This window comes from Mizuhopecten yessoensis, unplaced genomic scaffold (genome assembly GCF_002113885.1).
Source record: "Mizuhopecten yessoensis strain PY_sf001 unplaced genomic scaffold, ASM211388v2 scaffold716253, whole genome shotgun sequence".
NCBI lineage: Eukaryota > Metazoa > Mollusca > Bivalvia > Pectinida > Pectinidae > Mizuhopecten > Mizuhopecten yessoensis.
This window is the reverse complement of record NW_018480024.1, coordinates 300,579-316,546: the sequence shown is the minus strand read 5'-3', so window position 1 is coordinate 316,546 and position 15,968 is coordinate 300,579. Positions and strand designations below refer to the sequence as shown.

The 15,968-nt window shown below is 38.9% G+C and overlaps 1 protein-coding gene across 3 annotated transcripts in view; it reads left to right on the top strand.

Annotated features, from left to right (window-relative positions):
• Positions 1-14,552, top strand: part of LOC110442364 — an 87,313-nt gene extending 72,761 nt beyond the window's left edge. For all 3 annotated transcript variants that reach the window (XM_021485930.1, XM_021485929.1, XM_021485931.1), the window contains 11 exons: positions 467-575; positions 2,242-2,403; positions 6,978-7,131; positions 9,020-9,095; positions 9,429-9,516; positions 9,951-10,162; positions 11,152-11,437; positions 11,932-12,000; positions 12,157-12,286; positions 12,827-12,971; positions 14,315-14,552. In XM_021485930.1, coding sequence (XP_021341605.1) covers positions 467-575; positions 2,242-2,403; positions 6,978-7,131; positions 9,020-9,095; positions 9,429-9,516; positions 9,951-10,162; positions 11,152-11,437; positions 11,932-12,000; positions 12,157-12,286; positions 12,827-12,971; positions 14,315-14,464 — 1,581 coding nt within the window. In that variant the 3' untranslated portion in view covers positions 14,465-14,552. The remainder of the gene's footprint in view (positions 1-466; positions 576-2,241; positions 2,404-6,977; positions 7,132-9,019; positions 9,096-9,428; positions 9,517-9,950; positions 10,163-11,151; positions 11,438-11,931; positions 12,001-12,156; positions 12,287-12,826; positions 12,972-14,314) is intronic.
• The last annotated feature ends 1,416 nt before the right edge of the window (positions 14,553-15,968 follow it).

The window sequence follows — 15,968 nt, the reverse complement described above, 5'->3', positions numbered from 1 at the left end:
TACTAGATTACAGCATTTTCAGATGTAATATGATCTAAAGTTGCTGACCTCCCGAGACATTGTTGATGTAATGTTGAAATTATCAACAGAATAAGTGATCCATATGACTATGTGTCCAGTTGTTAAATAATCTGATTATCACAATGACAATTTATTGAAAAACTTACAACTTGATGATAATTTTCAAAAATTGAAATTTAAACATAAAAAAAAATAAAAATTGTGCACTCTCATATTCAAGGAATTAACATTTTGTAAATTTGCACTTTCGGTCTCTTTAAAAGGAAAAGGTTTCAAACTCTCTTTAAAAGGAAAAGGTTTCGAACAACTCAGCTAGCTCAATTTATTAGAGCTCTTGTCCGGACTATGGATGTCCCAGTTTCAGATCCCTCTTTGTTGCATGCATTTTCCCAATCATGTTGCATTCATTATAGAGATAACATATAACTCCATGTTTACTGTGTAGATTGGTCTAGCACTGGAGAGAGTAGATGCGGCCATTGGTCAACTGATGGAGGGACTCATGCACCGTGGCCTCCATAACTGTGTGAACATCCTCCTCATAGCAGACCACGGTCAGTATACAGGTCGTCACAGTATATAGATATATGGTATACATTACAGTGTTATTATAAAACATGGTATTCATTACAGTGTTATTATAAAACATATTGTATCATTACAGTGTTATTATAAAACATGTTATATCATTACATTGTTATTATAAAACATGGTATACATTACAGTGTTATTATAAAACATGGTATATCATTACAGTATTATTATAAAACATGGTATTCATTACAGTGTTATAATAAAATATTTTATATCATTACAGTGTTATTATAAAACATGTTATATCATTACAGTGTTATTATAAAACATGGTATATCATTACAGTATTATTATAAAACATGGTATTCATTACAGTGTTATAATAAAATATTTTATAGCATTACAGTGTTATTATAAAACATGTTATATCATTACATTGTTATTATAAAACATGGTATGCATTACAGTGTTATTATAAAACATGGTATATCATTATCAGTCTCTGTAACAAAAAGTAACAATGTAATATTATCAGTCACTGCAATGAAAAGTAACAATGTAATATCAAGTAACAATGTCAAATTAAGTTATCAGTCACTGCAACAAATAGTAACAATGTTCTATTATCAGTCTCTGCAACAAAAAGTAACAATGTAATATTATCAGTCTCTGCATCAAAAAGTAACAATGTAATATTATCAGTCTCTGCATCAAAAAGTAACAATGTAATATTATCAGTCTCTGCAACAAATAGTAACAATGTAATATTATCAGTCTCTGCAACAAATAGTAACAATATTCTATTATCAGTATCTGCAACAAAAAGTAACAATGTAATATTATATGAACTAAACTAATAAGGTAACATCGGTAACTGCAACAAAAAGTAACATTGATTATAAATGTATAATCCACTAAATGGATTAAAAGGAATTGTTCGGTACATTATGCATTTTATGATTGTAGGTGTGTCCGCCATATCTGGTGACCTGTTGTATTTTATGTTTGTAGGGGTGTCCGGCATATCTGGAGACCTGTTGTATTTTATGATTGTAGGTGTGGCCGGCATATCTTGTGACCTGTTGTATATTATGTTTGTAGGTGTGTCCGACATCTCTGGTGACCTGTTGTATTTGATGTTTGTAGGTATGTCCGCCATATCTGGTGACCTGTTGCATTTTATGTTTGTAGGTATGTGCGGCATATCTGGTGACCTGTTGTATTTTATGATTGTAGGTGTGTCCGGCATATCTTGTGACCTGTTGTATTTTATGTTTGTAGGTGTGTCCGCCATATCTGGTGACCTGTTGTATTTTATGTTTGTAGGTGTGTCCGGCATATCTGGTGACCTGTTGTATTTTATGTTTGTAGGTGTGTCCGGCATATCTGATGACCTGTTGTATTTTATGTTTGTAAGTGTGTCCGGCATATCTGGTGACCTGTTGTATTTTATGTTTGTAGGTGTGTCCGGCATATCTGGTGACCTGATGTATTTTATGATTGTAGGTGTGTCCGGCATATCTGGTGACCTGTTGTATTTTATGATTGTAGGTATGTCCGCCATATCTGGTGACCTGTTTTATTTTATGATTGTAGGTGTGTCCTCCATATCTGGTGACCTGTTGTGTTTTATGTTTGTAGGTGTGTTCGGCATATCTGGTGACCTGTTGTATTTTATGTTTGTAGGTATGTCCAGCATATCTTGTGACCGGTTGGTACTAATGGAGGACTACCTGTCTAATACAACCCTGTCCAAGATGCACCTATTTCCGGGAACATTTGGGAGGATCAACAACCTGTACTCTCAGAAAACCTCCAGGTCTAAGCTGAGGCCAGTGTCTGACCCAGGTAAGTCTCTCCTCCAGGTCTTAGTTGAGGCCAGTGTCTGACCCAGGTGAGTCTATCCTCCAGGTCTAGGTTGAGGCCAGTGTCTGACCCAGGTGAGTCTCTCCTCCAGGTCTAAGTAGAGGCCAGTGTCTGACCCAGGTAAGTCTCTCCTCCAGGTCTATGTTGAGACCAGTGACTGACCCAGGTGAGACTCTCCTCCAGATCTAAGTAGAGGTCAGTGTCTGACCCAGGTAAGTCTCTCCTCCAGATCTAAGTAGAGGTCAGTGTCTGACCCAGGTAAGTCTCTCCTCCAGACCAAACTGAGGCCAGTGTCTGACCCAGGTAAGTCTCTCCTCCAGGTCTATGTTGAGACCAGTGTCTGACCCAGGTGAGACTCTCCTCCAGATCTAAGTAGAGGTCAGTGTCTGACCCTTGAGTCTCTCCTCCAGATCTAAGTTGGGGCAAGTGTCTGACCTAGGTGAGTCTCTCCTCCAGGTCTATGTTGAGACCAGTGCTGACCCAGGTGAGTCTATCCTCCAGGTCTAAGTTGAGACGAGTGCTGACCCAGGTGAGTCTATCCTCCAGGTCTAAGTTGAGGCCAGTGTCTGACCCAGGTGAGTCTATCCTCCAGGTCTAAGTTGAAGCCAGTGTCTGACCCAGGTGAGTGTCTCCTCCAGGTCTAAGTTGAGGCCAGTGACTGACCCAGGTGAGTCTATCCTCCAGGTCTAAGTTGAAGCCAGTGTCTGACCCAGGTGAGTGTCTCCTCCAGGTCTCAGTTGAGGCCAGTGACTGACCCAGGTGAGTCTATCCTCCAGGTCTAAGTTGAGACTAGTGCTGACCCAGGTGAGTCTATCCTCCAGGTCTAAGTTGAGGCCAGTGTCTGACCCAGGTGAGTCTCTCCACAGGGTCTAAGTTGAGGCCAGTGTCTGACCCAGGGGAGTCTATCCTCCAGGTCTAAGTTGAGGCCAGTGACTGACCCAGGTGAGTCTATCCTCCAGGTCTAAGTTGAGGCCGGTGCTGACCCAGGTGAGTCTATCCTCCAGGTCTAAGTTAAGACCAGTGCTGACCCTGGTGAGTCTATCCTCCAGGCCTAAGTTGAGACCAGTGTCTGACCCAGGTGAGTGTCTCCTCCAGGTTTAAGTTAAGGTCAGTGTCTGACCCAGGTGAGTCTCTCCACCGGGTCTAAGTTGAGGCCAGTGTCTGACCCAGGTGAGAGTCTCCTCCAGGTCTAAGTTAAGGTCAGTGTCTGACCCAGGTGAGTCTATCCTCCAGGCCTAAGTTGAGACCAGTGTCTGACCCAGGTGAGTGTCTCCTCCAGGTCTAAGTTGAGACCAGTGCTGACCCAGGTTAGTCTATCCTCCAGGTCTAAGTTGAGACCAGTGCTGTCCCAGGTGAGTCTCTCCTCCAGGTCTAAGTTGAAGCCAGTGTCTGACCCAGGTGAGTGTCTCCTCCAGGTCTCAGTTGAGGCCAGTGACTGACCCAGGTGAGTCTCTCCTCCAGGTCTAAGTTGAAGCCAGTGTCTGACCCAGGTGAGTGTCTCCTCCAGGTCTAAGTTGAGGCCAGTGTCTGACCCAGGCGAGTCTCTCCTCCAGGTCTAAGTTGAGGCCAGTGTCTGACCCAGGTGAGAGTCTCCTCCAGGTCTAAGTTAAGGTCAGTGTCTGACCCAGGTGAGTCTATCCTCCAGGTCTAAGTTGAGGCCAGTGTCTGACCCAGGTGAGTCTCTCCTCAGGGTCTAAGTTGAGGCCAGTGTCTGACCCAGGGGAGTCTATCCTCCAGGTCTAAGTTGAAGCCAGTGTCTGACCCAGGTGAGTGTCTCCTCCAGGTCTCAGTTGAGGCCAGTGTCTGACCCAGGTGAGTCTATCCTCCAGGTCTAAGTTGAGACCAGTGCTGACCCTGGTGAGTCTATCCTCCAGGTCTAAGTTGAGACCAGTGTCTGACCCAGGTGAGTGTCTCCTCCAGGTCTAAGTTAAGGTCAGTGTCTGACCCAGGTGAGTCTATCCTCCAGGTCTAAGTTGAGGCCAGTGTCTGACCCAGGCGAGTCTCCCCTCCAGGACTAAGTTGAGGCCAGTGTCTGACCCAGGTGAGTGTCTCCTCCAGGTCTAAGTTAAGGTCAGTGTCTGACCCAGGTGAGTCTCTCCAAAGGGTCTAAGTTGAGGCCAGTGTCTGACCCAGGCGAGTCTCTCCTCCAGGTCTAAGTTGAGGCCAGTGTCTAACCCAGGCGAGTCTCTCCTCCAGGTCTAAGTTGAGGCCAGTGACTGACCCAGGTGAGTCTCTCCTCCAGGTCTAAATTGAGGCCAGTGTATGACCAAGGTGAGTCACTTCTCTAGGTACAAGATAAAACCAGTACTTAACTCTCGAGTGAGTTTTTTCTCCAGGCCCAAGATCAGACTGGTACTTGACTCAAGTGAGTCACTTCTCCAGGCCCAAGATAAGTCCAGTACTTGACTCAAGCAAGTCATTTCTAAAGGTTTAATATGAGGCCAGTACTAGGCTTAGGAGAGTCAATTTTCCAAGTGCAAGATCAGGCCAGTGTCCGACACAGGTGAAGCACATATATATATAATTTCAGAATTTGCTGCAAGAACTTAATACACTTATATATGAATTGCATTAAAAATATTTTCAATTGAATAAGAGACTGTGTTGAAATTAAAAAAAATAAAAATATAAAAGATATATATATTCTATTGTATAATTTCATCAATTGAATTTATTAACTTTTATTAGTTCAAATTACTCTTGTACCTTAATGAAGAAGATTGGAAGAACATAAGCGATTCAACATCAGTCTCCCAAGTAGACGACAGTTATAAAGTATATGAGTGTTAATACTTTTTTTTGGCAATCTTCAGAAAAGTGCAAAAAATGGGAAAGTACTTGAATTTACGAATGGTTATGCATTCACAAAAATTTTAAAATTACGTATTTCACAAAAAAGCAAATGGTACTTGCAATAATTTCAGTGAATTTGTTTTTAGCATAACATTTGCCATTGTATTGTTAGCTATTTGACTGAAATTTAATGTACAGCAAATATATTTTGGAAAGGTCTATTTTCAATACATTCACTGCATAAAAAAATTACAAAGTAAATCCTGAAAATCTGCTCCTGGAAGAAAACTTTAAAATTAAAGTTCTAGTCACTATGAGTATGTATTACACATATAAGATTTGTGACTATTTCGGTTACCTGACCATAGGTCATGGTAACCTATTGTGATAGTCTTTTGTCCGTCGTCGTCCGTAGTGCGTTAACTTTTCCTTGTGAACACACTAACTTGAGTAAATGTTAACCGAGTTTGATGAAATTTTGTATGCAGCCATATAGCAATAAGATCCCGGACGAGTTCGAAAATGGGAATTATTCGACAGTAACTTACAGAGTAATTGCCCTTTGTTATAATATTATTATTGGACCTTGTGAACACGAGAACTTGAGTAAATGGTAACGAGTTTGACGAAACTTTGTATGCACCCATATCAATAAGATCCCAGACTCTAAATGGGAATTATTCGAAAGTAACTTACAGAGTTATTGCCCTTTGTGATAATATTATTATTGGACCTTGTAAACACGATAACTTGATTAAATGTTGACGGAGTTCAATGAAACTTTGTCCGGTAATTATTTGACGGTAACCTGCAGAGTTATTGCCCTTTGTCATTATATTATTATTTGTCCCTGTGATGTTGATTGACATTACACAAGAATAGATGTAAATTCTTGTGGTACACCTTTTTTTTCATTCATGACGCATTTTTGCTACTAACAAGGTGCTATTAAAAATTTGTGCCTTATTTAATAAATCATTGATTTACGCTTTTACTTGTTTCTTCTAACCAAGAACAGAAGACATACAGTTACCAAGTTTGTTCAAAACAGACCCCTTGGGTCAAAATTGGAGTCACACCCATTTATTTCAGTTATCGTGTTCACAGGGTCCAACAATAATAGAATTACCAAGGGGAATAACTATGTAAGTTATGGTCAAATTGGTCCGGTATTCAAACTCATCCAAGATCTCATTGATATAAAGCTTCATACAAAGTTTCATCAAAATCGGTTTATATTTACTGAAGTTATTGTGTTCACAAGGAAAAATTAATGGACGATGCAGCAAGGTCACTCGGACCGACGAAAAGTATGAATTGGCCCCTGGATGACAGTCCTAATTTGAATCGGAAGACAGTTGACCGTTAAGGCCCATGGGCCTCTTGTTATATTGTATAATCTTTACTGTCCTCATGGTTAGGGTAATCTTGTTATAACGGTCATAATTTTATATCTAAACTTTATTTATTTTTCACCAATTATGAAACAGGTTAATACAACTTATATAAATAACTCTTGTTGGCCCGGATGTTAGTGTGCTGGGGGTCTTAATGTAGGAGGAAACCGGAATACCTGGAGGAAACCAATGTGGTAGGGCAGGTGACCCAACACCTTTTCACGTCCGATCAGGGAATCAAACCCCAGTCGTCTTGGTGAACGGCGATGTGTTGTCTATCACACCCCTGACCATCCCATGATTTTGACATGTAGTTTCAACAATAGACTTGGAAAGGAGAAATTAATCATTCTTTTTCTGTTACAGTCCCTACGACAGACATCATGACTAACCTGACCTGTCACCCACACTTCAAAGTCTTCACGAAGACCACGCTTCCGAAGCGCCATCACTATGCAAACAACCCCAGAATCGATGACATCATCATAGATGTGGAAGATGAATGGCTAGTAACAGACAGGTAACTGAATTTTCACATTTATTTTCTTCCAGTATTTTGATGAGAGGAGTCGATATGAGTTTACACTGTATAACCAGTATTTTGATGAGAGGAGTCAATATGAGTTTACACTGTATAACCAGTATTTTGATGAGAGGAGTTGATATGAGTTTACACTATGTAACCAGTATTTTGATGAGAGGAGTCGATATGAGTTTACACAGTATAACCAGTATTTTGATGAGAGGAGTCGATATGAGTTTACACTGTATAACCAGTATTTTGATGAGAGGAGTCGCTATGAGTTTACACAGTATAACCAGTATTTTGATGAGAGGAGTCAGTATGAGTTTACACTCTGTAACCAGTATTTTGATGAGAGGAGTCAATATGAGTTTACACTGTATAACCAGTATTCAAGCACATAACCAGGTTTGTGGAGCACAGTTTATGCAGTGTTGTTGCTGAATAAATGTTCTCCCTCATCATAGCCTGTAATTTGATTTTATTTTCCCCAGCATCTTTTGGGAGGGATGCCAGGGTTGCGTTGTCCCAGGTTCATCAATGTTGTACATCATGTAGCCTCACGCAGCAGGCCTCTTTCCCTTCATTCACTCTTCTCTTTCATTTCTTCTCTCATGCAACCATTCATTCAATCTTTCACTCTCATTCGTTTCAAAATTATTATTATTTAGTTTAATCAAAACTATGTATTAAATCCCCCAGCCAGTTCCTTATATTCATATACAAATATTGAAAATACATATTATTACATATTTATAAATACGTTTTCCTGCCAAATGTCCTGCTTTTTTGCTTTGATTCTTACCTGAAAGTACTTAATGACAAATTACAGCTTGCTCTTACATATTTTTGCTGCAACACATCTAATTATCTAAACTAAGACCAAATAATAACCATTATTTTTACTCTTTCTTAAAAATCTTCCTCAATAGTTATATTGTGATTATATTTTCATAGTATTTAGCAATATTTACTGATGCACATGTTATTGGTCTCCTTTGCATTTGAATTCAATGCAACTGTAACTATGTATGAAGAGAGATTTTATTGTGTTGAGTACAGTATTTTGGACCTGTAGCTACATAATACAACACAAATATTTAACCCTTTCACCCCTATGTAACTTAAGTAGACTCTGCCACGCATTGATATGGATGTGTCCATTATGGTCTACAGTGGTGAAAGGGTAAAGCAATGAATATTTGAGCAAGTGGTGTTAGGGTTCTATATAGCACCCATTGCTATTGCTAACAAATTAAATCAATCCTGGAAGGGTTTGGGTTAGTTTGTTGGCGATCTATAATCAAAACTCAATTTGCCAAAACATACATTCCTTCCTTTTATATTTTGGTATAGTGGTTTGTTGTACACTTATCATTGACGTCACCGAAACAAATTGTCACAACACATATGACATTTTCTCATGCTGTGTAGTAGGAGGATATACTAGCTGTACACCCAGACATTTTCACTGCAGTTAAATTTTCGCGTTTTTTGCCCTCTGGATCTGGAATAAGGGCAAATATATCATTACAACAAACACGAGTCAACAACATAATTTACATATGAAAGGCGTTATTAACACAGGGCGTATTTGGATTTTACAGGCGAAGGGCGAAAGTTTTACTGGGCAAAAATGTTCATGGTATACAATATAAATTTGTGAATCAGAGATCAGCAGTGAAATATAATCCTACATTTAAAGTTATAACATTGACTTATCAAATAACATATTTGTGGTTCGGAAAAATTTCTTGTTATCAATGCTCTGCAAAATTTATTTTGTTGTGTTTCAGTATTTCAGCACTGTTTTAAAAACACTAAATTAGCGACAATTTTAATTTTTTCATCAGCACTTTATGTAAGGAATGTTTTTCTCTTTAAGGCCACCCAAGAGATCTGCCCGAGCCTTCTGTACTGGGGGCAGTCATGGCTATGACAATACATACAAGAGCATGCAGGTAATCACAGGTTCATATAGCACAACCAGTGAAATTTTATTTGTGATATTTTTTGGGACTTCATCAATATGTACTCTGTCACCTTCATCAGACAAATGACTGGTAAAGCATACACATAGGTGTAAAATATGTACCAATTGGCAACAAAAAAATTGCCATTGATTCGGCTTTGCTATGAACACATGTATACTTTATTCATTATACATATAAGAAGATCTACCGGTAATCGACAAATAAACTGACTATGCCTTGTTTCATGCCTGGTTTGGTGATGTTAGTACATTAGGCTTTTTCTAGACTTGTCTTATTCTGGTGAAATTCCCTGTGTTGTAGGCTTTGTTTCTAGCCCATGGTCCGGTATTTAACCAGAATTTGACAGTGAAATCATTTGAAAACATTGAGCTGTATAACCTGATGACAGGTAAGTGTTTAGTGAAGTACAGCTCCTAGGTACCGGTAAGTGTAACTGTTGAATTAGTCTCCCACTGGTCCAGGGGGATATAGGTATGTATTCCCACCGTCCTTCCATCCATCCAAAAAGTTTTTCTGGGGCATATATACATGTATATCATCTATACTTTTTCACCTGGAGTAACCAGAATTGGAATGCAAGTACATCTTGGGAGTGTCAAATGCAAAAAGTAGGTCTCTGGGGCCTAGGGTTTGACCTTTGACTTCAACTTTAAACAGATTTATCTGTGACAAATCTCCTATGCTATTTCACCTGGAGTAACAACCCTAATAGTTCTGCAGTATCAAATAATCAAAATCTCTTTGAACCCTAGAGCTGCTGGTGACTGACGTTGTATAAATTTGCTGATACCTGTATAACCAAGATATCTTTGATTCCTGTAGATGTATTGGGTATAAGACCAGCCCCCAATAACGGAACAGAGGGCTCACTGAATCATGTGTTGAGGAATCCACGCCCCATGCCTACAGCGACCCCCATACAGAATTACACTGACTGGACGATGGGCACTGTAATAGAGAGTTTTATACAGGAGTCGCTGAGGTACAGGAGCCAGTGTCTAGACAGGTGTAGCATCACCACCAATACTAACCAGGTACTGGGCCTTCATCTTATTATCTACCCGTTAACAGGGGACAGTAGGGTTGCACTCTGTCTACCTTTACAATTTGTCCAGAACATATCTTACCCTGTCACCTATTATATTGCAAAATTTTGCATGCTGGTACCTCTTGGGATAATAACAATAATAATAAATCGAGGTTCTTATATACCCCTTTCTTATATACCGCTTTATCACAACCTAGTTCGTAGGTCGTCTTAAAGCGGTTCACAAATTATCATCCGTGGTTATAGGGCCTTTGCAACCAGCCAACATCTTTCTCAACTGCAACCAGCCAACATATTTCTCAACTCCCTGGGAAGCAAACAGCCGGTGCTGCCATTTTGGCGCTCACAGGTAGCATTCAACAATTCTAGCACTGCCCAACTACGAGCTCATTTACAGCTGAGTAGACTGGAACAAGCGGGGTAAAGTATCTTGTTCAAAGATACAACACAGTGCGGTGCCGTGACTGGAACCCGCAAACCTTCCGTCACGAGCCCGGCGTCCTACCACTAGACTACCCTGCCTCCTGGGATGATGAAGCCTCGAGGATTGAAATCAGATCTTGTGCCCCATTTTATACATAGTTATGTTCTTTGTCATTTTTGACACCATAGTATTTTCAGAGGTTGGGGACTTTTAGTTGCTTTCATTACTTTGCATTATTTTTGTTCTTTTGCCTTTGAATGAAAGCAATTTAATATGAGCTGCAAAATATAAGTGATGTATAATAGAAAGTTAGCAGTAAATGGGTTTAAGTTCATGTTTTGAAGTGTAAATATACAGAGATGAGTTGTTTTAGTTTAGAACTGGGGCAATGAGAAGAGGCCATGTTCATGCAGAATATCTCAATCACTAATGGCTTCTTGTTTCTAGTAATAAAAACAAACATTTTTATGCATTGACAGAAGTTAAAATAATTTAGGAGTATTCTCCACCATTTTTTCTTTGTTTTATCCCACTGTTGGCCTGTTTTTCAGACTAAGGTTAACACAGAGGACCAGCATGTGCTGTTTGGTCGCCCTTCACTTCAGATCTCACACACACAGACCAGTGTGTACATAAAGAGCTACCCAAGTCATGTGACGGCGTACAGCACCTCCCTCCTGGCTCCACTCTGGGTCTCCTACACACAGACCTCCAGCCCCTCCCCCGAAGCTGACTACCCGACCTGTATCCTGAGGGGCTTGGACAGACCACAGTGTGAGGCCACCTCCTTCACCCAGAACTCCAGGCAGTATACGTGGACACCACTGTACAGGACAGGTAATTAAGGACAGCATCTGATGTGTGATCAGTACTGACTGTCATAACAGACAAGTGAACTGTCCTGTGTAGTACCCTTATAGCTCCCACTTTAATGGTGTTGGGGTGTATGAGTTTTTCTGCCTGTTTGTAATAAAAAGGCTTATGTGCAAGACATATCATGTAACTCTGAACATATTTCATTAATATTTACACTATATTATTGTTACATCATCAAGTCAATAGCAAAATATATGTGGTGTTTCAAAACAAGAGTATTGGACTAAGCTTGTATGTCTGTGAAGTTTTCTGTTGATCCATTTTCTTTGTATGTTTGATCTCTTTTCCCTGTATGCCTTACCTAGTTTTCCTGTATATTTGACCTAGTTTCTCTGTATATTTGACCAAGTTTCCCTGTATATTTGACCTAGTTTCTCTATGTTAAGACCTAGTTTTCCATATAATGACCAGGTTTTCCTGTATATTTGACCTGGTTTCACTGTATATTTTACCAGCGGTCACCTACTCCTGGGAGAGCTTGATCTCGCTGAACTTTGTACCAATGCTGGAGAACTTCAGGCGGGGTAAGTAATGTTTTACTGCAAATACTTTTTTCAAATTGTTAAATTGAATTTCTTTTAACATAGTTTACTCATAAGTGATCTTGTTTGAGCAGTAATGTTGTTTCCTAATAACCTGTCTCCTTAATACTTGTTTTACCTAACACTTCTGTCCATCAGGTATCTGGAGAAGTGTCCAGAATCTTACAGACAGATATACACAGGACTATGGCGTGGTCAATGTGATGACCGGTCCTATCTTTGACTACAACACAGACGGACATAAGGACGAACCAACATCTGTTCTTCGGTTTGTCACCATTATAAATATTGCCTAGATGCAATTCACAATAATGAAAAAAAATATAATTTATCATCCTGGTGTTAATTATATATATAGTACCAATACTAAGGTTCATGCTAATTAGCAAATCAACAGTGAACCAGTTTTAATAAATCAGTCACAAAGGATGATGGTCAATCCATGTTAACAATAATGGCTTTCAAAGTTATTAAAGATATTTTTTTTCTTTCCTCCCTTTTCTTTTTTTGCTCTTTTGACTGAAATCTGTTGCCTACAGTTAAAACAGCTGTCAATATGTTAGCCATTTACATAAGTATAAGCAGTTCTGATATCTAAATGATACCCTTTTCTTGGATTAGTTACTTTTACACTTGTTTTTTGGTGTACTGAATCGATGGAATGTGTTTACCGGTAATGAACTTTTCATGAAATCTTAATGAGTGAAAATTATGGATCTGAACCGACTGTGGTCCTATTAAGGTCCCTTTGTCTTTTGACTGACATCCTTGAATATATAACCTATTGTCTATCTGATGACTTCTACAGGAGGAACACCACGGTCAGCATCCCAACCCACTTCTTCTACATCATCAGCAGATGTGATGACCAGAACCTGACTACTTGTCCTCCCGAACATCTGATAACACTGTCCTTCATCCTCCCTCATACAGACAGCATTACTAACTGTCAGGTAAGTACACCAGCAGTCAGTCTAGACACAGTGTCCAGTGTGGCCGAAAGTGCAATTTAGAATATGTTTTAAGGGTATTTAGATTCAATTTAAATAGGCCCAGGTGATTATGATCCAGTTGTGCCTCATTTATCAAGACGTCACTGATCTAGCTGTCCTATTACCCAGACTAGTAGGACAGTGTTAGATTTTACTATGCACAAATGAACATTAGCCACCTTCATCGATAATCAAGCCAATTTAGTTGATAATCTCTTTGTTAATAATCCAGCCACTTTAGTTGATAATCTCTTTGTTGATAATCCAGCCATTTTAGTTGATAATCTCTTTGTTGATAATCCAGCCACTTTAGTTGATAATCTCTTTGTTGATAACCCAGCCATTTTAGTTGATAATCTCTTTGTTGATAATCCAGCCATTTTAGTTGATAATCTCTTTGTTGATGATCCAGCCACTTTAGTTGATAATCTCTTTGTTAATAATCCATTAATTCTCCTTCCTAGCAAAGTGTATGTAGAAAGCTAGATAACTGGAATAATTTTGTAAAATAAAATCGCAAATCTGTTCCCGAAATACTGGCTGGATAGTACATGTATATCTTAGACAACTTGATTAGTGCAATGTAATGGTGACTAAAATTACAATTATTTTTTATACAAGTAAGACGTCAGGTTTGAACTACACAAATTCTTTCCCTGTTAAACAATATTGCTTTGTCTGTATACTTTTATATAAAACATCAGGATTTAACTTCACGAGTCTTCGGACTGGTCTATAATGTTATCAGCATTGCTATGTATACTTTATGTCCGTATTTAAGAATCCCTGCCCCACTGGACTGAGGTTTTTTTGTATATATATATATATACACAGTTACCTCCCCATAATTTTGTTTTGGATTAACTGTAACACAGTTAGACCAGAACACAGCAGTTACCTCCCCTTAATTTCGTTTTGGATTAACTGTAACACAGTTGGACCAGGACACAACAGTTACCTCCCCTTAATTTTGTTTTGGATTAACTGGAACACGGTTGGACCAGGACACATTCTGTTGTCTTTTGACAGCTCTGTTGGTTAGAGCAATAGTATAACAATCTGGTAGCCCCGGGTTCGAATCCCATTTAGCCTCAGAAGTTTGTTACCCTCATAACACCATGGTTAATTATGTTTTGTGCTTTTTCATCTTTATTATTTTTCATTTAAGTCTCGCAAGGTATGGTTTTCTGTACAGAAATGATTTGTCAAAGCTGTAGTCAGGCTGGAAAAACAGCTTGCAATGCATATTTCACCTTGTTTGGTAGTGGTAAGGGGATCCTTACAGACATTGCTCTGTCTTTCAGACTACTGACGACTACCTGGAGGACAATATGGCTCGAGTGAGGGACATCGAGCTGCTGACAGATTTGGAGTTTTACACAGAGTTATCTCCCCCTGATTCTGTTCTATCACGTACCTATCTGCCGCAGAGACTTTGGCGCAAAAATGGATGATTTGGGATTTTTCAATAGTTTCCATGTTTAATGATAATGTTTATTCTTTGTAATATGGAGTCAATTAAGAAATAAATATTGATGGTGCTATTCTTAAATTTGTTACGTTTTACCAGACGTAGAGAAACATAGGGATTTGATCATCAAGTTTACTGAATCCAAAGATTTGTTTATGATACTGTGATGTGGCTTGAAGAAGTCGGTTTTTGAATAATATTTATGTTTATAATCATATTTGTATATACAGATGTTTGTTATTGCTATTTCGGGTGAAACATTAATATATAATGTGTTTTGGTCATCTCTCATGTAGACAATAGATGTCGCTGCAACCTCAACCCGAGTACAGTGAAATCTGTCTAAACTTCTCATAGGGTTAGATTGAAAGCTTGATTCAAGTGCCACCCACCCCTTATACATGTACATGACACTTGTTATATATTATTTGTGTGTGCCATACAATATTGACGTTACCCACACGTACATGACATCACACATGGTGCTTTAGTGAATAAGTTAACTAACTCGTGCTAAGTCATTACTTTAAGGATCCCTGTCCCACTGCACTGCCGTTTTTGTCTCCCTACCACGAAGTAGCGGAAGCGAGACTAAGGTGTTGCTTTTACGGCGACGGCGTCATCAACATTAAGTTTTTGCGTTTAAGTTTAAGTTTCACTGAAAGCATAAGTTCTAGACCAACCAAACTTGGACCATAGATACATCTTAGGTAGTACATCTCAGCCCATGCATCAAATGCTAGATGCGGCCTGCCTTTCATGGTCCATTGACTTTGTCAGCATCTCCATCAATAGCGGTATGGGGTTCCTTAAATGACATTTAAAACTGGTTTATACAGTGAATGATATTGTAACTTTAGCAACATACCCCAGATCATCAGTGATGGACTTTATCATGGAACACAGGAAAACAGACACATTTAATTGTTTACTTTCCTGACCAGACTAGATCACTCGACAACATACCCCAGATCATCAGTGATGGACTTTATCATGGAACACTGGAAAACAGACACATTTAATTGTTAACTTTTCTGGCCAGACTAGATCACTCGACAACATACCCCAGATCATCAGTGATGGACTTTATCATGGAACACTGCAAAACAGACAAATTTAATTGTTTACTTTCCTGACCAGACTTGATCACTAGACAACATTATATTCATGTGTCTGTTAATTACTGGCAAACAGATCTAGCTCAACCCATTACAATTACTGATAAATAGATCTAGCTCAACCCATTACAATTACCGATAAATAGATCTAGCTCAACCCGGCCATTACAATTACAACACTCTCCTAGTATTTTGTACTACCAGATATATGATTTGTACCCCGCACTTTGTATGTAAAATTGTGTTTGTTGTATTTGATCTCTTTGTATGAAGATTTAATCAGAACTGATGTTTTAATTTTACATAGCTTTATTTTTTATATATTAAATATATTCTGTATCACTTGTGTTTGTTTTTTTTTCTTTTGCT